The sequence below is a fragment of the Strongylocentrotus purpuratus genome, unplaced genomic scaffold, assembly GCF_000002235.5.
Source record: "Strongylocentrotus purpuratus isolate Spur 01 unplaced genomic scaffold, Spur_5.0 spur5_scaffold_18, whole genome shotgun sequence".
NCBI classification, from domain to species: domain Eukaryota; kingdom Metazoa; phylum Echinodermata; class Echinoidea; order Camarodonta; family Strongylocentrotidae; genus Strongylocentrotus; species Strongylocentrotus purpuratus.
The window spans coordinates 7,619,023-7,642,448 of record NW_022145603.1 but is presented as its reverse complement, the minus strand read 5'-3'; the positions used below and the strand labels follow the sequence as shown (position 1 = coordinate 7,642,448).

The 23,426-nt window shown below is 38.0% G+C and overlaps 1 protein-coding gene across 3 annotated transcripts; it reads right to left on the bottom strand.

Moving 5' to 3' along the window:
* Nucleotides 1–6,603: 6,603 nt before the first annotated feature.
* LOC115918077 lies at nt 6,604–12,608 on the bottom strand. 3 transcript variants are annotated; one of them, XM_030989120.1, is made up of 3 exons: nt 7,640–12,608; nt 7,138–7,215; nt 6,604–6,669 (listed from the first exon to the last, which is right to left on the bottom strand). In XM_030989120.1, the coding sequence occupies exon 1, from the start codon at nt 12,395–12,397 to the stop codon at nt 7,976–7,978; it is 4,422 nt and encodes a 1,473-aa protein (XP_030844980.1). In that variant the 5' UTR covers nt 12,398–12,608; the 3' UTR covers nt 6,604–6,669; nt 7,138–7,215; nt 7,640–7,975. The 3 variants fall into 3 exon arrangements, with proteins under 3 accessions (XP_030844980.1, XP_030844979.1, XP_030844981.1); XM_030989119.1 differs by having other exon boundaries at nt 6,604–7,215; XM_030989121.1 differs by lacking the exon at nt 7,138–7,215.
* Between the last annotated feature and the right edge of the window lie 10,818 nt (nt 12,609–23,426).

Here is a 23,426-nt window from a genome sequence, read left to right as displayed (position 1 = left end):
GAAAACAGACCGTCACAAAAGAAGGTAAGCATATACAGTCAAACCTGCTTTAGTGACCACCTGTCTTATAAAGACCACATTTTTTGTCTCCCTTTAAAATGGTTTCTCATTGAAACATGTACTAAAGGAACCTGTGGGGATGCAAAGGGGTGACTATGCATCAAAATGTCTAGTAACAAGTTGCTGTAGTGTTCATTAAATGTATTTTAACTTCCAATGTATCTCTTTTTAGAATTAATATTTGAAGTTAATGTAGAAAGGTGGGGGAGGGGGGGGGGGTCAATAATATGAAAAGGAATGGCAAGCAATATTTAATAATGCTATTATATTTGTATTTTCTTTCATATTTTGTCAATATTTATTGAAGTGTTTATAATTCTGTTCCAGAAGGAGGGCTTCCTGTAGAAAGATCATGGAGTGCCTTGAGGTTCCGACCTTGAATTTCTGCCCTTTACCTCAAAGCGATGGCCTCTTGGAGGAGCAAAGCACAATGGACTGGTAATTCATAATAAATATTACATGTTTTTTAACCAATCTGGGAAATAATTAGAGATAAATTCATAGGATTTGATTCTGTCATGGCATTTTTAGTGAACGGACATTTGCCCCTGCAACGACTGCTCCAGGCTTTATTTCGTCAAAGGTATAGGGTTCGGTCGAGGGCTGCAATTGGGATTGAGATGGTTTAGAGTTAGGTTTTGGTCGAGTGTTGGGTCCAGGGATAATGTTAATTATTTTGTTTAATAGTGTAGGAAATTGACGTGGAGCTGTGGTCACTGGATGAAGTGTCATCCAACACAATTTTGCAGGTGCTGGTGAAGCTGCATGTATGTTGCTCATCATCTGTATTGTGATAGCAGCTTAAACATGATGAAGAGTGGAAGGGGAAATAGTATACAAGACTTCTTTCCATCATTTACAATAGCTTTAGTAAAGTAATAATACACTGACCTGCAGTTTGTGAAACATGTATCGTAGCACTGTATTACCAATTGAAAGAAGTAAGCGATTTTTACGACAGTGACAATTGTTTACTGCATGGTTATGCTAAACACAAAATTAATTCTTAACCTTAATCCTGGATCTATTGCAAAACATAAATGTATTTAAACATTCCGGACCCAAAGTTAGGTAACCCTAAATCCCTTTCTACATACCGGTAGTCCGGTAGTGGTATTGTTCAAAGTTGATATTTTATTACACCTTTACTTCAAATTCTAAAATTTCTGCAAAATCATACCCTGCTGTTCACTTTATAATTATTATTTTACACTGCTTTCATGAACATGCCATAAAAGTGAACTCATTGTATGTCTCTGTACAAACAGGTGCCTGTACATGTAATGCAAAAGCTCATGATGATATGGTAGACAAGACAAGGACCTTGCTGTCTAAAGCTCAGAGACCAGATGACAGTGTCTGAAGTAAGTTGCCCAATAGAAGAGCATGAACTTTCAGTTGCAATTGTCAACCAACCCATCCATGCTTCCTGCAACCCATCCCACTTTAACAATATATTCTCTAGACAACAGTAACCTACAATCAACATTTGGTTTAGTGATTGAGAAAGGCGAATGAAAACGATTTAATCTCCTTTTTCATACTCCTATATAGGAATTTGTTGTTATTGATTTTTTAGAACTAAAATTGTTATTAATTAAATTATTTATTTGTTAATTAATTATTTATTTATTTTATTATTATCATTATTTTTTTATATTTTTTTCTCTCTCTTTTTTTTTTTTTGGGGGGGGGGGGGCAGGCAGTCAGCCCATCAATACAAGGCCTTATTATTGAATATGGCTATATCCTGGAGGTAGTCGCCCCAGAAGTGTGATAAATAACAAATATTTTTGTTAACAAAAAAATCATGAAAAAAAAGCACGAAATATAGGAATGTACTCCTGTCGAGCAAACGGTATGTTAATGATAATAATAATAATAGTGTAAACTTATAGAGCGCACACACCGTCCAGGTACACTCATGGCACTAGCTCAGCAACAGTTCTCTTTAATACAAGTAAAGTAAATGTTTATTTGATAATAGAGTTATACCATCAGAAAATCGAAAACAATTTTGCAACATTATATAAAACTAATAGCCTTTTGAAGATTACTAGAAGCAGAAGAACAAAAAGGAGAAGAAATACACTGATGATGTTAGCTTTACATCTTAAAGTGCTTGTACAATATTTGATTTTTTTCTTCTTTTTCTTCAACTAATCTTTGTTCATGAACAGCTAGCTTGTCAGAATTGGTTACAAAGATGCAAGTGGACTTGTCTTCAGTAGTTAAAGAGGAGCAGTCAGCTGAAGGAGCACGCAACTCCAAAACAATGTGGATACTGGATACTTCTCTCAAGTTCATCTCTAATCAGACATGGCTCTTCAGGAATCAAGATGAGACAGTGGCGGTAGAGGAGTTTGTGACCCTCCTGACTGTGGACTACTTGCAATATACATGTACTAAATTAATGGATTGTAGAACTACCTCACAAAACTCGACCAGTCATGCTTGAACAAATCGTAACGAACACTTGTTGAAGCATTGATTTATGTAACTGGTATTAGCCTTAAGGTAGGGTTAAGCTTCTAAATTTGATAAGAAACTTTGTCCCAAAGGAACCTCAAGCTGCGACCCCCCCCCTCTGCTATTCCGTTAACCCTTCAAGGAAGGGATGAAATGAATTAAAATCCAAACTTGATTAATAACGAATTGATCTGTTAAATATTGTCATCATTTCAGTATAGTTCTTTTTGTGTGGAGATCAGTGAATGGATATTTTCATGTACAATGCAAGTGAGGTGTCTATCTTCATTGGAATTCAGGATGTGAATTCCAATGAAGATGGCTTGTTTTCAAGGAGCGAAGCAAGATGGATTGCTGTGAACTTAATGACATAGGGAATGTTTCCCTGTATTGTCGGATTGAGGTTTGGATGGCATGAATGTTGAATAATGTGAAATTAGTGAAAAGAATGGCAGAATATACTAAATTTGTACACCAGCCTATGGGAAATAAAAAAAATTGCTTTATTTGAACACTTTTGTACACAGGTCTATGGAAAAACATAGCAATAACAACACTTACCGCACCTCATGGAGCTGCGGTAACTGTTACCGTTGGTATGACCACTTACCGCTGCTTTTTTCAGCGGTAAAGTTTTATGAAACGGAAAGTTACCGCTGCTTCCAAATTTACCGCTGAAACTAGAATTTACCGCTGAAAATGGGACTTACCGCTGCGGTAAATGCTTTATGAAACGGGGCCCCTGGTATTTTGAACGCTTTGCTGATTTATGTGATGATCCCTTTTGTATTTGATCTTGATGACTGAATATTGTTATTGTTTTGATGAATGATTATTGTTATTGTTGTGTATGATATAGCATTATATTGTGTATTCTTGGAGAATAACCTTTGGGGCTTTTCATACCCCCTCGGAACGATTCCGTTGACTATTTTTATCCAGTGATCACTGTTATTTTTATGTAAAGTATTTGCCTTCTGAGGGAGTTCTTCTCTCTGGAGATATTTGATTATTGTGTGTTATTTTCTTGTGTGTACACCAAACGATTAGTCTATACGACCCTTGATAATTTGTGTTGATTATCTATAATAAATCGTTGATATTAATTACGTAACCTGATTGTTCGATAGTGTAGTTTATTCCTCGTGAGATCGTGAAGTTAAAAAGTACGACCCCCTTCAGGGGAGTTCTACAAGGTAACTCTTTCTCTCACTGTCGTTAATCGAATTGAAGATTTTTCCAGATACAGTTCGAGGATGTTTCGCATTCTTGTTAGGAATTGACAGAAACTACCCTCCTTTTGATTTCGAGTAGACACTTGAAGCATGGAAGTGCATGGTCATCTAAAAAACAGCAGATTTGATCTAGTGATTCCAACAACGATCTCCATTGATAAAGATTCTGTTTAACGATACGTTGAAACTAACATATGTCATTGTGATCATAACGATTCCACTTTGGGCGATAACATGTCTTGCAACGCATCCAATGTATTTGTAATTTTTGCGTCAATTTTCACATTAATTTCAACCCAAAATGAAGAAATCACTTGCTACTAGATAAGTGCCCATTGTTTTTCATTTTGATGACGTCATCATGGTGAAAATTTCAATTAAAGGCGACATGTCAGAATTTTCTTAATTTGCGTGTTATGTCTAAGGAAGGTGAATTTCAATCACATCATGAATCTACATTACATTAATCTTTGAGCACTATCTAGCTTATTTGTGATCTATTTTATCCCAAATTTTAGTATGTTATAGCTAAGACTATGGGCTATTATATCTGTTGTTTTAGTTTTTTGATCAGAAGTTGAGATCATGTCGAAATTTTCACTTGAATGTTGAAATCGCGACTATGCCAAGGCCGTTAGTCAGGTTTGCGTGTTAAGTCTATGAGAAATATTTTGGACCATTTGTTAAAGCCCAAGTCCACTCCAAGTTTCAAAAATTATAGCTTAATGTACATGAATCTAGGGTTAAATCTGCCAAATATCACGGCCGTACTTCAATTAAGTGATTTTTAAGAGCAATTTTTGTTTCGGTTATTTCGAGCAAAACATTTAAATTGCTGTACGGATGTGACGTGTGCTTCTCACAACGAAAGTGCCAGTAGTACAAATTCTGACAATAGTCGCTTATCAAGAAATTAAAGATACAGAGCGAACAGGGGAACAGAAAGAAAGAAATTACAGTGATTGTTGAGGAAACTCTTTGAGTTTCTTCTTACTTGAGAGTCAACAGAAGTGAAAGTACAGACATACAGATTTGAACTTTGAAAGAAATAATCAGTCCGTTTACTTTGTTTGATTTGTTGACTGATAGTTTCACAAATGAGGTAACTCTTTCCCTCACTGTCGTTAATCGAATTGAAGATACCACTTTTGACTCTATTTTACTGTATCCCTCCAAGTGAAGATTAATCTTTTCAAACGGGTATTTTTTCTCTTCTCGTCATCTTCATCAAATTCATTGCCTTCGGAAATCCATTTTTACATGTTTAGCTGATTGTGGTGCCAATTCATGTACGAGTAGAGGAATGTGTACTCCTGGATCAGCCACCGTAACGTGTGTGTGTGAATCCGGCTATTCTGGCGATTCATGTGAAACAGGTAATCTATAACTTCTGAATAGATTATAAAAAAAACATACATACATTCACTTTTGATGTATAGCAAAATCCAATGAAATTCTTATTCATTGCTTATCGAGAAATTAAAGATACAGAGCGAACAGGGGAACAGAAAGAAAGAAATGACAGTGATTGTTGAGAAAACTCTTTGAGTTTCTTCTTACTTGAGAGTCAACAGAAGTGAATGTACAGACATACAGATTTGAACTTTGAAAGAAATAATCAGTGCGTTTACTTTGTTTGATTTATGGACTGATAGTTTCACAAATGAGGTAACTCTTTCCCTCACTGTCGTTAATCGAATTGAAGATACCACTTTTGACTCTATTTTACTGTATCCCTCCATGTGAAGATTAATCTTTACAAACGGGTATTCTTTTTTTCTCGTCATCTTTATCAAATTCATTGCCTTTGGAAATCCATTTTTACATGTTTAGCTAATTGTGGTGCCAATTCGTGTACGAGTAGAGGAATGTGTTCTCCTGGATCAGCCACCGTAACGTGTGTGTGTGAATCCGGCTATTCTGGCGATTCATGTGAAACAGGTAATCTATAACTTCTGAATAGATTATAAAAAAAACATACATACATTCACTTTTGATGTATAGCAAAATCCAATGAAATTCTTATTCATTGCTTATCAAGAAATTAAAGATACAGAGCGAACAGGGGAACAGAAAGAAAGAAATTACAGTGATTGTTGAGGAAACTCTTTGAGTTGCTTCTTACTTGAGAGTCAACAGAAGTGAATGTACAGACATACAGATTTGAACTTTGAAAGAAATAATCAGTGCGTTTACTTTGTTTGATTTGTTGACTGATAATTTCACAAATGAGGTAACTCTTTCCCTCACTGTCGTTAATCGAATTGAAGATACCACTTTCGACTCTATTTTACTGTATCCCTCCAAGTGAAGATTAATCTTTTCAAATGGGTATTTTTTCTCTTCTCGTCATCTTCATCAAATTCATTGCCTTCGGAAATCCATTTTTACATGTTTAGCTGATTGTGGTGCCAATTCATGTACGAGTAGAGGAATGTGTACTCCTGGATTAGCCGCCGTAACGTGCGTGTGTGAATCCGGCTATTCTGGCGATTCATGTGAAACAGGTAATCTATAACTTCTGAATAGATTATAAAAAAAACATACATACATTCACTTTTGATGTATAGCAAAATCCAATGAAATTCTTATTCATTGCTTATCGAGAAATTAAAGATACAGAGCGAACCGGGGAACAGAAAGAAAGAAATGACAGTGATTGTTGAGAAAACTCTTTGAGTTTCTTCTTACTTGAGAGTCAACAGAAGTGAATGTACAGACATACAGATTTGAACTTTGAAAGAAATAATCAGTATGCTGTCCTCGGGGTGCTCTAACACACACTCCTATCCAGTAGCTAACCTCACAACGGAATAAAGTAATCTTGAAGACGATTGAGTTGAAAGGTTGTACTCTAGTCTTTATTCAAGCCTTACTTCGGCATAACGTCGTGAATGTGGTAAAACTGTAAAATACAATGAATGATAACATCGCATCAATTATACATGTAAAAGATCATAATAGAACAAACTATGTTCTCAACAGTCCAACTAGGCAGATTCAGGCTTATGAATCAATCATAATCCAAACAGGTAAGTACATAAAATACTAACGTACATTTACTTTAATAGGTGAATCCCTTTATGTTCAAAGTTTCTACCAGATGCACCTTAAAATCACAACAAACAATAGATTCTCAGTTTCAAGATTTATGGAATAATGCTCAAGTTATAATGAGAATTACTGCAACAATATTTAGTAATGACTGTACCTATACAAAACCTGACCATTTTAGAGGTCTGCAAACGGCTTGCCATACTTAGGAACAAAGCATTGTATATCATACAACATTCTTACAAAGGCAGTTTCCCAGTCTAAAATTATGTAGACTTATATCCTGTCCTTACATGTCTATTCAACAAAATGAACTTACAGACTTGTGCACTTCCAAGCTATCTATCTGACGTAATCGGATTGTAACCCATGAATCTCTGTCGCTTGTCTCCTATAACTGCAAACATAATTTGATAGATTGCAAATAGATATAGGCATCACCACTAGAAACAGATAATGGAAAAGCTGTGCTCATAACTTCAGGTTTCAGCAAAATTAACTAATCCTTTCAATCATTAGAACCGGAACTGTTAGAAAAGCCCTCTAATTGACTGACACAACAATATAAGAATATTCATTCAATACTATAACACAAACTTTAACTAGCAAAGGTAATTTTAACTATAATAGCTAAACTTCCAAATATCTGACGATGTTTCCCAAAATACAAAACATGCTGTAATTTATGTAGACATACTACTGTACAGTGTATGCTGTAGCTGTCAGAACTACTCAATCACGCTTATGACCATTTGCACACAAAACGTATTGAATTCTGTCCAGACTATTGATTATGATAAAAATAAGAGCATTGAACTTACACGAAATCATCAGGCAGTAGACCTCGATCCTAAACCTTCAAGAACCAGTTTAAACATGATATAATAACCATACTTTAAGAAACTTTACGAAACTTGTGGCTTGAGAAAATAGGATAGTTCGCTCAAAAGGAGCGCCATTGTTTCTGACTATGGAAAGCCAAGTGAACAGATTATATTTAATCGCGTGCAGCACACTCCCCCCAACGTCCAATAGACGTTAAAACTGACAGAGCAATAATTGCTAAAATATCACTGCCCATAAACTGTAAAATTATACAAGATTTTCCACAAATAACTTAAGTCCAAGCATGCCAAGATTGGAGTGAGAACAAGTATCTATTCCGCCTCGACCAACAAAATCAACTCATGAATCGGTCTGCAAAAGGTTTTTCCAGTCGAAGGCAGACGAACTTGCACTTGACGAACCAAACCATCATCTCCAAAACTAACACTCTCAATGATGCCCAAAGGCCAAAGGTTTCTTTTGACCTCCTTGTCTCTCAACAACACTATGTCACCTTTCTTGACATTCCTTTCCGTGCTTATCCATTTGCGCCTCTGCTGAAGACTTTGCAGGTAGCGCAGTCTCCACTGTTTCCAAAACCGGTCGGCTAGAATTTGCACTCTTTTCCATTGAGCCTTGTACATGTTACGGGTGCAATCTTCGACAAGTACCTCTTCTATGCTCCCATGCTTCTGAGTCAAAAGCATAGATGGTGAGAGGAAGGAAGTGTCTTCTGGATCAGAGCTCAATGGGACGAGAGGTCGAGCATTGACAATAGCCATAGCTTCCATCATGAAGGTGGCCAAAGTCTCGTGAGTAAGGTCCTTCTGTTTTGCCTCGAGTAAGATACCATTAAGAATTCCCTTGAACAAACCAATCATTCTCTCCCAGACTCCTCCCATGTGAGGGGCATGGGGAGGATTCAGCTTCCATTCGGTGTCGTTCCTCTTTAGATAAGTATGAAACACCTTGTCGTTCAACACTCCCACAAAGTTTGATCCTCTATCGGACCAAAAAGTCTCAACCTTGCCTCGTACAGCCATAAATCGTCGAAGTGCGTTGATGCATGACGAAGTGCTCATTTCCTCAAGAACTTCGATATGAATAGCCCTAGAAGTGAGACAGGAGAATATCATTCCCCACCTCTTGCTTTGAGCAGCACCTCCTCTGGTCTTTCTGGTGACCACTTCCCAAGGCCCGAAACAGTCTACGCCAACCTGTGAAAAAGGAGGTCCAGCCTTCAGACGCTCCTGGGGAAGATCAGCCATGCGTTGGAGCGCGGTCTTACCTCTGAGTTTACGGCAGTTCACACAACGATGGATAACGGACGATATAACTCTCTTGCCCCCAGTTATCCAAAAGCCCGCGTCCCGCAAAGCACCTTCTGTCAACTGTCTGCCAGGATGCCCATTATTGTGATAGTGTAGTACAAGAAGCTTGGCAACGTGACTCTTTCCTGGTATCAGCACCGGATGCTTCATTACCACTGGAAGCGAGGACTTCCTCAAGCGCCCACCAACGCATATCAAACCGTCTTGGTTCAGGATGGGTGATAAGTCCCGGATAGTGGAGTTAGAGGGTAGAGGCACACCCTCTCTGAGACATTCATATTCTTCGTGAAAGAACTGCTCCTGTACTTCCTTCACTATCATTGTCTTGACACGACGTACGAGCTCTACGTCTGTAGCACCACAAACGTGCCAGCCATGGCACCGACCGTTGCCGCTCCTAGAGCTGAACGAACAAGCAATGTGTACAAGTAGACCGAAAGCTCTAACTAGGCTGTTCCATGTTGAGAACTTTTCAAACCGTGAAACAAGTCTTCGCAACTCCAACTTGGTTTTTGTGACCTGGATTTTCACATCATGTCTTATTTCTTCATCTCGGTCGGGATCTACCAGTGGGAATTCCGATACAGGATCCTCTACTTCTTGAGTAGCTGGCTTCTGCGGACCAATAAGCCATGGTGAGTCTTTCAGAGACCGAGCTGAAACCGGACGGGTACCAAAGTCAGCAGGGTTATTGGATGTAGGCACATACCTCCATTGTGAGGGTTGGGAGAAACTAAGAACCTTGTGAACCCGGTTCGCTATATAGGTATGGAATCTTCTGACTGTGTTATTCAAATACCCAAGAACAATCCTACTGTCGGAGTGAAAAACCACAGTCGAAGCCTGAATATTCAACTCTCTACACACAATTCTGGCTATTTCTGTTCCTAAGACTGCAGCGCAGAGCTCCAGTCTTGGTATGGTGTGACCTAATCTTGGAGCTAGCTTCGACTTTCCAAAGACAAAACTCGCACTGGGTTTCTCTTGGTCCACATCTATCAAGTATGCGACGGCAGCAACCGCGACTTCGGATGCATCACAATAGACATTCAAGACACCATTCTCTAGGCAGATGGGGTAGTTGCGAGGAACTGACACTGATTGCAGCTCAGATAGCCCAGAGGTCCAAGACTCCCAGACGGACTTGTACATTTCAGGGAGCTTGTCATCCCAATCCACCTGGTGAGTAGTCATTTCTCTGAACAGGACTCTTGCTTGTACCATGACCGGGGCAAGGAAACCCAGTGGATCAAACACGCCATTGATCATAGACAGAACTCCTCGTTTTGTGTAGGGTCTTGCCGCTAACTCGATTTGGAAAATGAAGGTGTCGTCCTTCAAATTCCACTGAACACCCAAACTCCTTTGTGTAGGGGCCCCATCACTCAGCGTGAGGTTCCTAATATCCTTCTGAACCTCCTCTGGCTCAAAGGCATCAAGTACTACTTGAGAGTTGGATGCAATTTTGTGCAGGCGAATACCAGCTTTCTCCTTTAGCTTGGCTCGTGTTCGTTCCATGAGTGAAACAGCTGTGTTGCTGTCATCACATGCAGCGAGTCCATCATCCACATAGAAATTGTTGTGAACAAAGTCCCTAACGTCTGGTTCAGCGTCACTGGTTAGGTCCCTCAGACCATAATTCGCTACAGCTGGAGATGGAGTGTTGCCAAACACATGCTTCAGCATACGATACTCCGTGAGGGGTTTGGCAAAATCATTGTCTTCGTGCCAGAAGAATCTGAGAAAATTCCTGTGTTCTTCGGATACTGAAAAACAGTAGAACATCGACTCAATGTCCCCGCAGACTGCAACCGGTCCTTGCCGAAACCTCATCAACACCCCAACCAAATCGTTGGTAAGGTCTGGACCTTTCAACAGAACCTTGTTCAAAGAGTGTCCCATGAACTCCGCCGAAGAATCAAAGACGCCTCTGATTTTGTCTTTCTTTCTTGGGTGATACACCCCAAACATTGGCAGGTACCAGCACTCTTCGTTTTCTTGCAGAGAGGGAGCGACCTCCGCGTGGCCTTCAGATAAGACCTTTGCCATGAATGTGGTCATGTGCTCTCTTTTGAGGTGATTCTTTTCCATGCTCGCTTTGAGAATCTGCGCTCTTTTGAAAGCTTGTTGACGATTGTTAGGCAGACGATCTCTCGGCTGCTTGAAGGGCAACGGAGCTGTCCATTTTCCATTCTTTAGGCCTGCCTCTTCCACCATAAGATCTACAAATCGTTGCTCCTCTATAGCCAGACTCATGGTATCGTCCTCATTGTCAAACAAGTGTTTCATTTGGAACTCATTTGGACAGGGTTCCAGGTATGTAGGCCGTCCTGTAGAGAGCACCTGAGTACGCAACAGGGAAATCCTATTCGAGTGCTTGTCACTCCGATGAATCCCTTGAAGGCATACGTCACCAATGATAACCCAGCCAAGCTTCAGCCTTTGTGCGAACGGCGAGTTAGGAGGCCCAATCCTTTGATCTAGGACATGGTGTGCTTCCATCACGTCCCTTCCTATCAAAAGAGTTGCTGTGCATTCATGATCAATCTCTGGAATCTCAATGCCTTTTAGATGATCATATGCTTGAACTATCTCAGGTGTTGGAATATCATCTTTGAAATCAGGGATGTAAGCACACTCAGTGACCGTTGGCAAACTCAAACAGACAGTGCCATTTAGATCCTCTACCACAAATTCATCAGCATACCTTCCTTGAGCTGACACTTCTCCACTGCAAGTGCGTAGAGTGTAACTTACCCTACCATAGTCAATATCAAACTTGTCTAAAAGTTGCGATGTAGCTATGGTCTTGTTGCTTTGATCATCTATGATGGCGTACGTCTTGACAACCTTCTGATCCCTCTTTGACCTGACGAAGACAGGAACAATCTTCGCACAAGATCTGCTACCGATGCATCTTGTACCCTGCACTTTGGAGCATGCATTGGTAATTTGGGATGGAGGGGTGTCTACAGCTTTCTGCGAACTCTTTGGTGAGTCATTGCGATACTCATAGTGTAGAATTGTTTGGTGGCGTTGGCTACCACACGAGTCGCATTTAACCTCAGCTTTACACTCTCGTGCTGCGTGTCCTGGAAAACAGCACCTATAACAAAGTTGGTATTGTTTGAGGACAGTCTTCTTGTCAGGAACTGTTTTCGCAAGAAATGCCTTGCACTCTAAGATTGAGTGATACTTCTTGTGAATGGGGCAAAAGACCTTTGATGCTGTAGAACTAACAGTCTTTACATCCGTAGCCCTGACACTGACCATTCTTCTTGTAACATCCTGTTGCTTTGTGTCACGAGGCATTATGAAGCTAGGGTCATTCCGAATCTTTGCCTGATAGCGGACAAACTCGCTGAAGACCTTGAAAGGCGGGAAGGTCACATGGTTCCTCTCCTTGTACCGAGAGCCCTCCATTACCCATCTCTCTTGGAGGCTATGTGGCAGCTTCTGGACCAATCCATGTAACCCTCTTGCCGAGTCCAAATGCAACAACCCTGGGAAATTTCCATTATCTTTGGCATACTCAATCTCTAAGAGCAAATGACCATACTGCTCTAGCTTTTCATAGTCCTTTTGTGTTAGTTTGGGAAAGTCTTCAATCCTTTGATGAAGATCCTGTTCAATTGCCTATGGGGACCCATACTTCCTGTCTAAGAGTTCCCACATTCTATCAAGACCAATCTTTGGCTTATCAACATGTATGTCATGGATAGCTGAGACCAACTGGGAAGACTCCTTGCCCAACCACCTAATTATCAAATCCATCTCTTGAAAGGGCTTCAACTTAAGCTCTGTGGTTACTTGTTTGAGAGAGGCTTTCCAAGACCTGTAACTAAATGCATGATCATTAAATTTTCTCAAGCCACTAGTTATCAATTCTTTCTTCAGCAACATGTTACTTAAATCAGAAATTCCAACTACAGTTTCTACATGTGAAGGAGTAGTAAGAACTACATTAGAGGCATTATCTGCAACCTTTGATCCCTTTTGACCATTTTCCATTTCAAGAGGCAGAGGGGAGCAAGTAGGAACAACATTAGGGGTTGTATTACATTCTGTTTGCATTTCACCTTCTTGATCCATTACCATTTCTTCGGGATGTTGGGAGGAAATAGGGTGTGTCTTGTGGGAGATTTTGTTAATATTTGCTTGAACATTACCATCTACATTCTTAATTGCATCACAAGATAACAAAAATTCTTCCACACGTTCCCTAGAGTCCTTTTGTGGAAGAACTAAATCCACACTCTTCACAGACTCCCCGAAGTCTTCAAGTCCTTCTTCAAAAACCGAGACTTGTACTTCGGCCATAGCAGCATCTCTTTCTGCTCCCAATACAAAAAGCTCGGCATCCTGAGCAGCCCTTTGTTTCTGAAGCTCGGCTTCTTTACGTGCGAACTCTAACCTTACCTTACTTGCCTCAGCGTTGGCACGGGCACGCAGTGCTTCTGAGACAACAGAAGAATGTTTACTAGATTGAGACCGTCGCGAAGCCACGCTTTTGGTCTCGTAATTGGCACTTTGGGTAGAGGGTGAAGGCGTCTCGCTAGAGTCCTTTTCTTGAAGCGGATGTTCTGATGTCGTTGACATGATGGGTCCTTGCGTAGTCTGGTTGAAGTCGTTTAAGTCTTTTTACTATGCTGTCCTCGGGGTGCTCTAACACACACTCCTATCCAGTAGCTAACCTCACAACGGAATAAAGTAATCTTGAAGACGATTGAGTTGAAAGGTTGTACTCTAGTCTTTATTCAAGCCTTACTTCGGCATAACGTCGTGAATGTGGTAAAACTGTAAAATACAATGAATGATAACATCGCATCAATTATACATGTAAAAGATCATAATAGAACAAACTATGTTCTCAACAGTCCAACTAGGCAGATTCAGGCTTATGAATCAATCATAATCCAAACAGGTAAGTACATAAAATACTAACGTACATTTACTTTAATAGGTGAATCCCTTTATGTTCAAAGTTTCTACCAGATGCACCTTAAAATCACAACAAACAATAGATTCTCAGTTTCAAGATTTATGGAATAATGCTCAAGTTATAATGAGAATTACTGCAACAATATTTAGTAATGACTGTACCTATACAAAACCTGACCATTTTAGAGGTCTGCAAACGGCTTGCCATACTTAGGAACAAAGCATTGTATATCATACAACATTCTTACAAAGGCAGTTTCCCAGTCTAAAATTATGTAGACTTATATCCTGTCCTTACATGTCTATTCAACAAAATGAACTTACAGACTTGTGCACTTCCAAGCTATCTATCTGACGTAATCGGATTGTAACCCATGAATCTCTGTCGCTTGTCTCCTATAACTGCAAACATAATTTGATAGATTGCAAATAGATATAGGCATCACCACTAGAAACAGATAATGGAAAAGCTGTGCTCATAACTTCAGGTTTCAGCAAAATTAACTAATCCTTTCAATCATTAGAACCGGAACTGTTAGAAAAGCCCTCTAATTGACTGACACAACAATATAAGAATATTCATTCAATACTATAACACAAACTTTAACTAGCAAAGGTAATTTTAACTATAATAGCTAAACTTCCAAATATCTGACGATGTTTCCCAAAATACAAAACATGCTGTAATTTATGTAGACATACTACTGTACAGTGTATGCTGTAGCTGTCAGAACTACTCAATCACGCTTATGACCATTTGCACACAAAACGTATTGAATTCTGTCCAGACTATTGATTATGATAAAAATAAGAGCATTGAACTTACACGAAATCATCAGGCAGTAGACCTCGATCCTAAACCTTCAAGAACCAGTTTAAACATGATATAATAACCATACTTTAAGAAACTTTACGAAACTTGTGGCTTGAGAAAATAGGATAGTTCGCTCAAAAGGAGCGCCATTGTTTCTGACTATGGAAAGCCAAGTGAACAGATTATCGCGTGCAGCACAATCAGTGCGTTTACTTTGTTTGATTTGTTGACTGATAGTTTCACAAATGAGGTAACTCTTTCCCTCACTGTCGTTAATCGAATTGAAGATACCACTTTCGACTCTATTTTACTGTATCCCTCCAAGTGAAGATTAGTCTTTTCAAACGGGTATTTTTTCTCTTCTCGTCATCTTCATCAAATTCATTGCGTTCGGAAATCCATTTTTACATGTTTAGCTGATTGTGGTGCCAATTCATGTACGAGTAGAGGAATGTGTACTTCTGGATCAGCCGCCGTAACGTGCGTGTGTGAATCCGGCTATTCTGGCGATTCATGTGAAACAGGTAATCTATAACTTCTGAATAGATTATAAAAAAAACATACATACATTCACTTTTGATGTATAGCAAAATCCAATGAAATTCTTATTCATTGCTTATCAAGAAATTAAAGATACAGAGCGAACAGGGGAACAGAAAGAAAGAAATTACAGTGATTGGTGAGGAAACTCTTTGAGTTTCTTCTTACTTGAGAGTCAACAGAAGTGAATGTACAGACATACAGATTTGAACTTTGAAAGAAATAATTAGTGCGTTTACTTTGTTTGATTTGTTGACTGATAGTTTCACAAATGAGGTAACTCTTTCCCTCACTGTCGTTAATCGAATTGAAGATACCACTTTCGACTCTATTTTACTGTATCCCTCCAAGTGAAGATTATTCTTTTCAAATGGGTATTTTTTCTCTTCTCGTCATCTTCATCAAATTCATTGCCTTCGGAAATCCATTTTTACATGTTTAGCTGATTGTGGTGCCAATTCATGTACGAGTAGAGGAATGTGTACTCCTGGATCAGCCGCCGTAACGTGCGTGTGTGAATCCGGCTATTCTGGCGATTCATGTGAAACAGGTAATCTATAACTTCTGAATAGATTATAAAAAAAACATACATACATTCACTTTTGATGTATAGCAAAATCCAATGAAATTCTTATTCATTGCTTATCAAGAAATTAAAGATACAGAGCGAACAGGGGAACAGAAAGAAAGAAATGACAGTGATTGTTGAGGAAACTCTTTGAGTTTCTTCTTACTTGAGAGTCAACAGAAGTGAATGTACAGACATACAGATTTGAACTTTGAAAGAAATAATCAGTGCGTTTACTTTGTTTGATTTGTTGACTGATAGTTTCACAAATGAGGTAACTCTTTCCCTCACTGTCGTTAATCGAATTGAAGATACCACTTTCGACTCTATTTTACTGTATCCCTCCAAGTGAAGATTAATCTTTTCAAACGGGTATTTTTTCTCTTCTCGTCATCTTCATCAAATTCATTGCCTTCGGAAATCCATTTTTACATGTTTAGCTGATTGTGGTGCCAATTCATGTACGAGTAGAGGAATGTGTACTCCTGGATCAGCCGCCGTAACGTGCGTGTGTGAATCCGGCTATTCTGGCGATTCATGTGAAACAGGTAATCGATAACTTCTGAATAGATTATAAAAAAAACATACATACATTCACTTTTGATGTATAGCAAAATCCAATGAAATTCTTATTCATTGCTTATCAAGAAATTAAAGATACAGAGCGAACAGGGGAACAGAAAGAAAGAAATGACAGTGATTGTTGAGGAAACTCTTTGAGTTTCTTCTTACTTGAGAGTCAACAGAAGTGAATGTACAGACATACAGATTTGAACTTTGAAAGAAATAATCAGTGCGTTTACTTTGTTTGATTTGTTGACTGATAGTTTCACAAATGAGGTCACTCTTTCCCTCACTGTCGTTAATCGAATTGAAGATACCACTTTCGACTCTATTTTACTGTATCCCTCCAAGTGAAGATTAATCTTTTCAAATGGGTATTTTTTCTCTTCTCGTCATCTTCGTCAAATTCATTGCCTTTGGAAATCCATTTTTACATGTTTAGCTCATTGTGGTGCCAATTCGTGTACGAGTAGAGGAATGTGTACTCCTGGATCAGCCGCCGTAACGTGCGTGTGTGAATCCGGCTATTCTGGCGATTCATGTGAAACAGGTAATCTATAACTTCTGAATAGATTATAAAAAAAACATACATACATTCACTTTTGATGTATAGCAAAATCCAATGAAATTCTTATTCATTGCTTTTCGAGAAATTAAAGATACAGAGCGAACAGGGGAACAGAAAGAAAGAAATGACAGTGATTGTTGAGAAAACTCTTTGAGTTTCTTCTTACTTGAGAGTCAACAGAAGTGAATGTACAGACATACAGATTTGAAATTTGAAAGAAATAATCAGTCCGTTTACTTTGTTTGATTTATTGACTGATAGTTTCACAAATGAGGTAACTCTTTCCCTCACTGTCGTTAATCGAATTGAAGATACCACTTTCGACTCTATTTTACTGTATCCCTCCAAGTGAAGATTAATCTTTTCAAACGGGTATTTTTTCTCTTCTCGTCATCTTCATCAAATTCATTGCCTTCGGAAATCCATTTTTACATGTTTAGCTGATTGTGGTGCCAATTCATGTACGAGTAGAGGAATGTGTACTCCTGGATCAGCCACCGTAACGTGCGTGTGTGAATCCGGCTATTCTGGCGATTCATGTGAAACAGGTAATCTATAACTTCTGAATAGATTATAAAAAAAACATACATACATTCACTTTTGATGTATAGCAAAATCCAATGAAATTCTTATTCATTGCTTATCAAGAAATTAAAGATACAGAGCGACCAGGGGAACAGAAAGAAAGAAATGACAGTGATTGTTGAGGAAACTCTTTGAGTTTCTTCTTACTTGAGAGTCAACAGAAGTGAATGTACAGACATACAGATTTGAACTTTGAAAGAAATAATCAGTCCGTTTACTTTGTTTGATTTATTGACTGATAGTTTCACAAATGAGGTAACTCTTTCCCTCACTGTCGTTAATCGAATTGAAGATACCACTTTCGACTCTATTTTACTGTATCCCTCCATGTGAAGATTAATCTTTACAAACGGGTATTCTTTTTTTCTCGTCATCTTCATCAAATTCATTGCCTTTGGAAATCCATTTTTACATGTTTAGCTGATTGTGGTGCCAATTCGTGTACGAGTAGAGGAATGTGTACTCCTGGATCAGCCGCCGTAACGTGCGTGTGTGAATCCGGCTATTCTGGCGATTCATGTGAAACAGGTAATCTATAACTTCTGAATAGATTATAAAAAAAACATACATACATTCACTTTTGTTGTAAAGCAAAATCCAATGAAATTCTTATTCGTTGCTTATCAAGAAATTAAAGATACAGAGCGAACAGGGGAACAGAAAGAAAGAAATTACAGTGATTGTTGAGGAAACTCTTTGAGTTTCTTCTTACTTGAGAGTCAACAGAAGTGAATGTACAGACATACAGATTTGAACTTTGAAAGAAATAATCAGTGCGTTTACTTTGTTTGATTTGTTGACTGATAGTTTCACAAATGAGGTAACTCTTTCCCTCACTGTCGTTAATCGAATTGAAGATACCACTTTCGACTCTATTTTACTGTATCCCTCCAAGTGAAGATTAATCTTTTCAAACGGGTATTTTTTCTCTTCTCGTCATCTTCATCAAATTCATTGCCTTTGGAAATCCATTTTTACATGTTTAGCTAATTGTGGTGCCAATTCGTGTACGAGTAGAGGAATGTGTACTCCTGGATCAGCCACCGTAACGTGCGTGTGTGAATCCGGCTATTCTGGCGATTCATGTGAAACAGGTAATCTATAACTTCTGAATAGATTATAAAAAAAACATACATACATTCACTTTTGATGTATAGCAAAATCCAATGAAATTCTTATTCATTGCTTATCAAGAAATTAAAGATACAGAGCGAACAGGGGAACAGAAAGAAAGAAATTACAGTGATTGTTGAGGAAACTCTTTGAGTTTCTTCTTACTTGAGAGTCAACAGAAGTGAATGTACAGACAAGCAGATTTGAACTTTGAAAGAAATAATCAGTGCGTTTACTTTGTTTGATTTGTTGACTGATAGTTTCACAAATGAGGTAACTCTTTCCCTCACTGTCGTTAATCGAATTGAAGATACCACTTTCGACTCTATTTTACTGTATCCCTCCAAGTGAAGATTAATCTTTTCAAACGGGTATTTTTTCTCTTCTCGTCATCTTCATCAAATTCATTGCGTTCGGAAATCCATTTTTACATGTTTAGCTGATTGTGGTGCCAATTCATGTACGAGTAGAGGAATGTGTACTCCTGGATCAGCCGCCGTAACGTGTGTGTGTGAATCCGGCTATTCTGGCGATTCATGTGAAACAGGTAATCTATAACTTCTGAATACATTATAAAAAAAACATACATACATTCACTTTTGATGTATAGCAAAATCCAATGAAATTCTTATTCATTGCTTATCAAGAAATTAAAGATACAGAGCGAACAGGGGAACAGAAAGAAAGAAATTACAGTGATTGTTGAGGAAACTCTTTGAGTTTCTTCTTACTTGAGAGTCAACAGAAGTGAATGTACAGACATACAGATTTGAACTTTGAAAGAAATAATCAGTGCGTTTACTTTGTTTGATTTGTTGACTGATAGTTTCACAAACGAGGGAACTCTTTCCCTCACTGTCGTTAATCGAATTGAAGATACCACTTTCGACTCTATTTTACTGTATCCCTCCAAGTGAAGATTAATCTTTTCAAACGGGTATTTTTTCTCTTCTCGTCATCTTCATCAAATTCATTGCCTTCGGAAATCCATTTTTACATGTTTAGCTGATTGTGGTGCCAATTCATGTACGAGTAGAGGAATGTGTACTCCTGGATCAGCCGCCGTAACGTGCGTGTGTGAATCCGGCTATTCTGGCGATTCATGTGAAACAGGTAATCTATAACTTCTGAATAGATTATAAAAAAAACATACATACATTCACTTTTGATGTATAGCAAAATCCAATGAAATTCTTATTCATTGCTTATCAAGAAATTAAAGATACAGAGCGAACAGGGGAACAGAAAGAAAGAAATTACAGTGATTGTTGAGGAAACTCTTTGAGTTTCTTCTTACTTGAGAGTCAACAGAAGTGAATGTACAGACATACAGATTTGAACTTTGAAAGAAATAATCAGTGCGTTTACTTTGTTTGATTTGTTGACTGATAGTTTCACAAATGAGGTAACTCTTTCCCTCACTGTCGTAAATCGAATTGAAGATACCACTTTCGACTCTATTTTACTGTATCCCTCCAAGTGAAGATTAATCTTTTCAAACGGGTATTTTTTCTCTTCTCGTCATCTTCATCAAATTCATTGCGTTCGGAAATCCATTTTTACATGTTTAGCTGATTGTGGTGCCAATTCATGTACGAGTAGAGGAATGTGTACTCCTGGATCAGCCGCCGTAACGTGCGTGTGTGAATCCGGCTATTCTGGCGATTCATGTGAAACAGGTAATCTATAACTTCTGAATAGATTATAAAAAAAACATACATACATTCACTTTTGATGTATAGCAAAATCCAATGAAATTCTTATTCATTGCTTATCAAGAAATTAAAGATACAGAGCGAACAGGGGAACAGAAAGAAAGAAATGACAGTGATTGTTGAGAAAACTCTTTGAGTTTCTTCTTACTTGAGAGTCAACAGAAGTGAATGTACAGACATACAGATTTGAACTTTGAAAGAAATAATCAGTCCGTTTACTTTGTTTGATTTATTGACTGATAGTTTCACAAATGAGGTAACTCTTTCCCTCACTGTCGTTAATCGAATTGAAGATACCACTTTCGACTCTATTATACTGTATCCCTCCAAGTGAAGATTAATCTTTTCAAACGGGTATTTTTTCTCTTCTCGTCATCTTCGTCAAATTCATTGCCTTTGGAAATCCATTTTTACATGTTTAGCTGATTGTGGTGCCAATTCGTGTACGAGTAGAGGAATGTGTACTCCTGGATCAGACGCCGTAACGTGCGTGTGTGAATCCGGCTATTCTGGCGATTCATGTGAAACAGGTAATCTATAACTTCTGAATAGATTTTAAAAAAAAACATACATACATTCACTTTTGATGTATAGCAAAATCCAATGAAATTCTTATTCATTGCTTATCGAGAAATTAAAGATACAGAGCGAACAGGGGAACAGAAAGAAAGAAATGACAGTGATTGTTGCGAAAACTCTTTGAGTTTCTTCTTACTTGAGAGTCAACAGAAGTGAATGTACAGACATACAGATTTGAACATTGAAAGAAATAATCAGTCCGTTTACTTTGTTTGATTTATTGACTGATAGTTTCACAAATGAGGTAACTCTTTCCCTCACTGTCGTTAATCGAATTGAAGATACCACTTTCGACTCTATTTTACTGTATCCCTCCAAGTGAAGATTAATCTTTTCAAACGGGTATTTTTTCTCTTCTCGTCATCTTCATCAAATTCGTTGCCTTTGGAAATCCATTTTTACATGTTTAGCTCATTGTGGTGCCAATTCGTGTACGAGTAGAGGAATGTGTACTCCTGGATCAGACGCCGTAACGTGCGTTTGTGAATCCGGCTATTCTGGCGATTCATGTGAAACAGGTAATCTATAACTTCTGAATAGATTATAAAAAAACATACATACATTCACTTTTGATGTATAGCAAAATCCAATGAAATTCTTATTCATTGCTTATCAAGAAATTAAAGATACAGAGCGACCAGGGGAACAGAAAGAAAGAAATGACAGTGATTGTTGAGGAAACTCTTTGAGTTTCTTCTTACTTGAGAGTCAACAGAAGTGAATGTACAGACAAACAGATTTGAACTTTGAAAGAAATAATCAGTCCGTTTACTTTGTTTGATTTATTGACTGATAGTTTCACAAATGAGGTAACTCTTTCCCTCACTGTCGTTAATCGAATTGAAGATACCACTTTCGACTCTATTTTACTGTATCCCTCCAAGTGAAGATTAATCTTTTCAAACGGGTATTTTTTCTCTTCTCGTCATCTTCATCAAATTCATTGCCTTTGGAAATCCATTTTTACATGTTTAGCTCATTGTGGTGCCAATTCGTGTACGAGTAGAGGAATGTGTACTCCTGGATCAGACGCCGTAACGTGCGTGTGTGAATCCGGCTATTCTGGCGATTCATGTGAAACAGGTAATCTATAACTTCTGAATAGATTTTAAAAAAAAACATACATACATTCACTTTTGATGTATAGCAAAATCCAATGAAATTCTTATTCATTGCTTATCGAGAAATTAAAGATACAGAGCGAACAGGGGAACAGAAAGAAAGAAATGACAGTGATTGTTGAGGAAACTCTTTGAGTTTCTTCTTACTTGAGAGTCAACAGAAGTGAATGTACAGACAAACAGATTTGAACTTTGAAAGAAATAATCAGTCCGTTTACTTTGTTTGATTTATTGACTGATAGTTTCACAAATGAGGTAACTCTTTCCCTCACTGTCGTTAATCGAATTGAAGATACCACTTTCGACTCTATTTTACTGTATCCCTCCAAGTGAAGATTAATCTTTTCAAACGGGTATTTTTTCTCTTCTCGTCATCTTCATCAAATTCATTGCCTTTGGAAATCCATTTTTACATGTTTAGCTGATTGTGGTGCCAATTCATGTACGAGTAGAGGAATGTGTACTCCTGGATCAGCCACCGTAACGTGTGTGTGTGAATCCGGCTATTCTGGCGATTCATGTGAAACAGGTAATCTATAACTTCTGAATAGATTATAAAAAAAACATACATACATTCACTTTTGATGTATAGCAAAATCCAATGAAATTCTTATTCATTGCTTATCAAGAAATTAAAGATACAGAGCGAACAGGGAAACAGAAAGAAAAAAATTACAGTGATTGTTGAGGAAACTCTTTGAGTTTCTTCTTACTTGAGAGTCAACAGAAGTGAAAGTACAGACATACAGATTTGAACTTTGAAAGAAATAATCAGTGCGTTTACTTTGTTTGATTTGTTGACTGATAGTTTCACAAATGTGGTAACTCTTTCCCTCACTGTCGTTAATCGAATTGAAGATACCACTTTTGACTCTATTTTACTGTATCCCTCCATGTGAAGATTAATCTTTACAAACGGGTATTCTTTTTTTTTCGTCTTCTTCATCAAATTCATTGCCTTTGGAAATCCATTTTTACATGTTTAGCTAATTGTGGTGCCAATTCGTGTACGAGTAGAGGAATGTGTACTCCTGGATCAGCCACCGTAACGTGTGTGTGTGAATCAGGCTATTCTGGCGATTCATGTGAAACAGGTAATCTATAACTTCTGAATAGATTATAAAAAAAACATACATACATTCACTTTTGAGATATAGCAAAATCCAATGAAATTCTTATTCATTGCTTATCAAGAAATTAAAGATACAGAGCGAACAGGGGAACAGAAAGAAAAAAATTACAGTGATTGTTGAGGAAACTCTTTGAGTTTCTTCTTACTTGAGAGTCAACAGAAGTAAAAGTACAGACATAAAGATTTGAACATTGAAAGAAATAATCAGTCCA

What these genes read in the sequence shown, in the direction of transcription:
- LOC115918077 (XM_030989119.1), bottom strand. Translation starts at nt 12,397, where the DNA reads ATGGAGGGCTCTCGGTACAAGGAGAGGAACCATGTGACCTTCCCGCCT.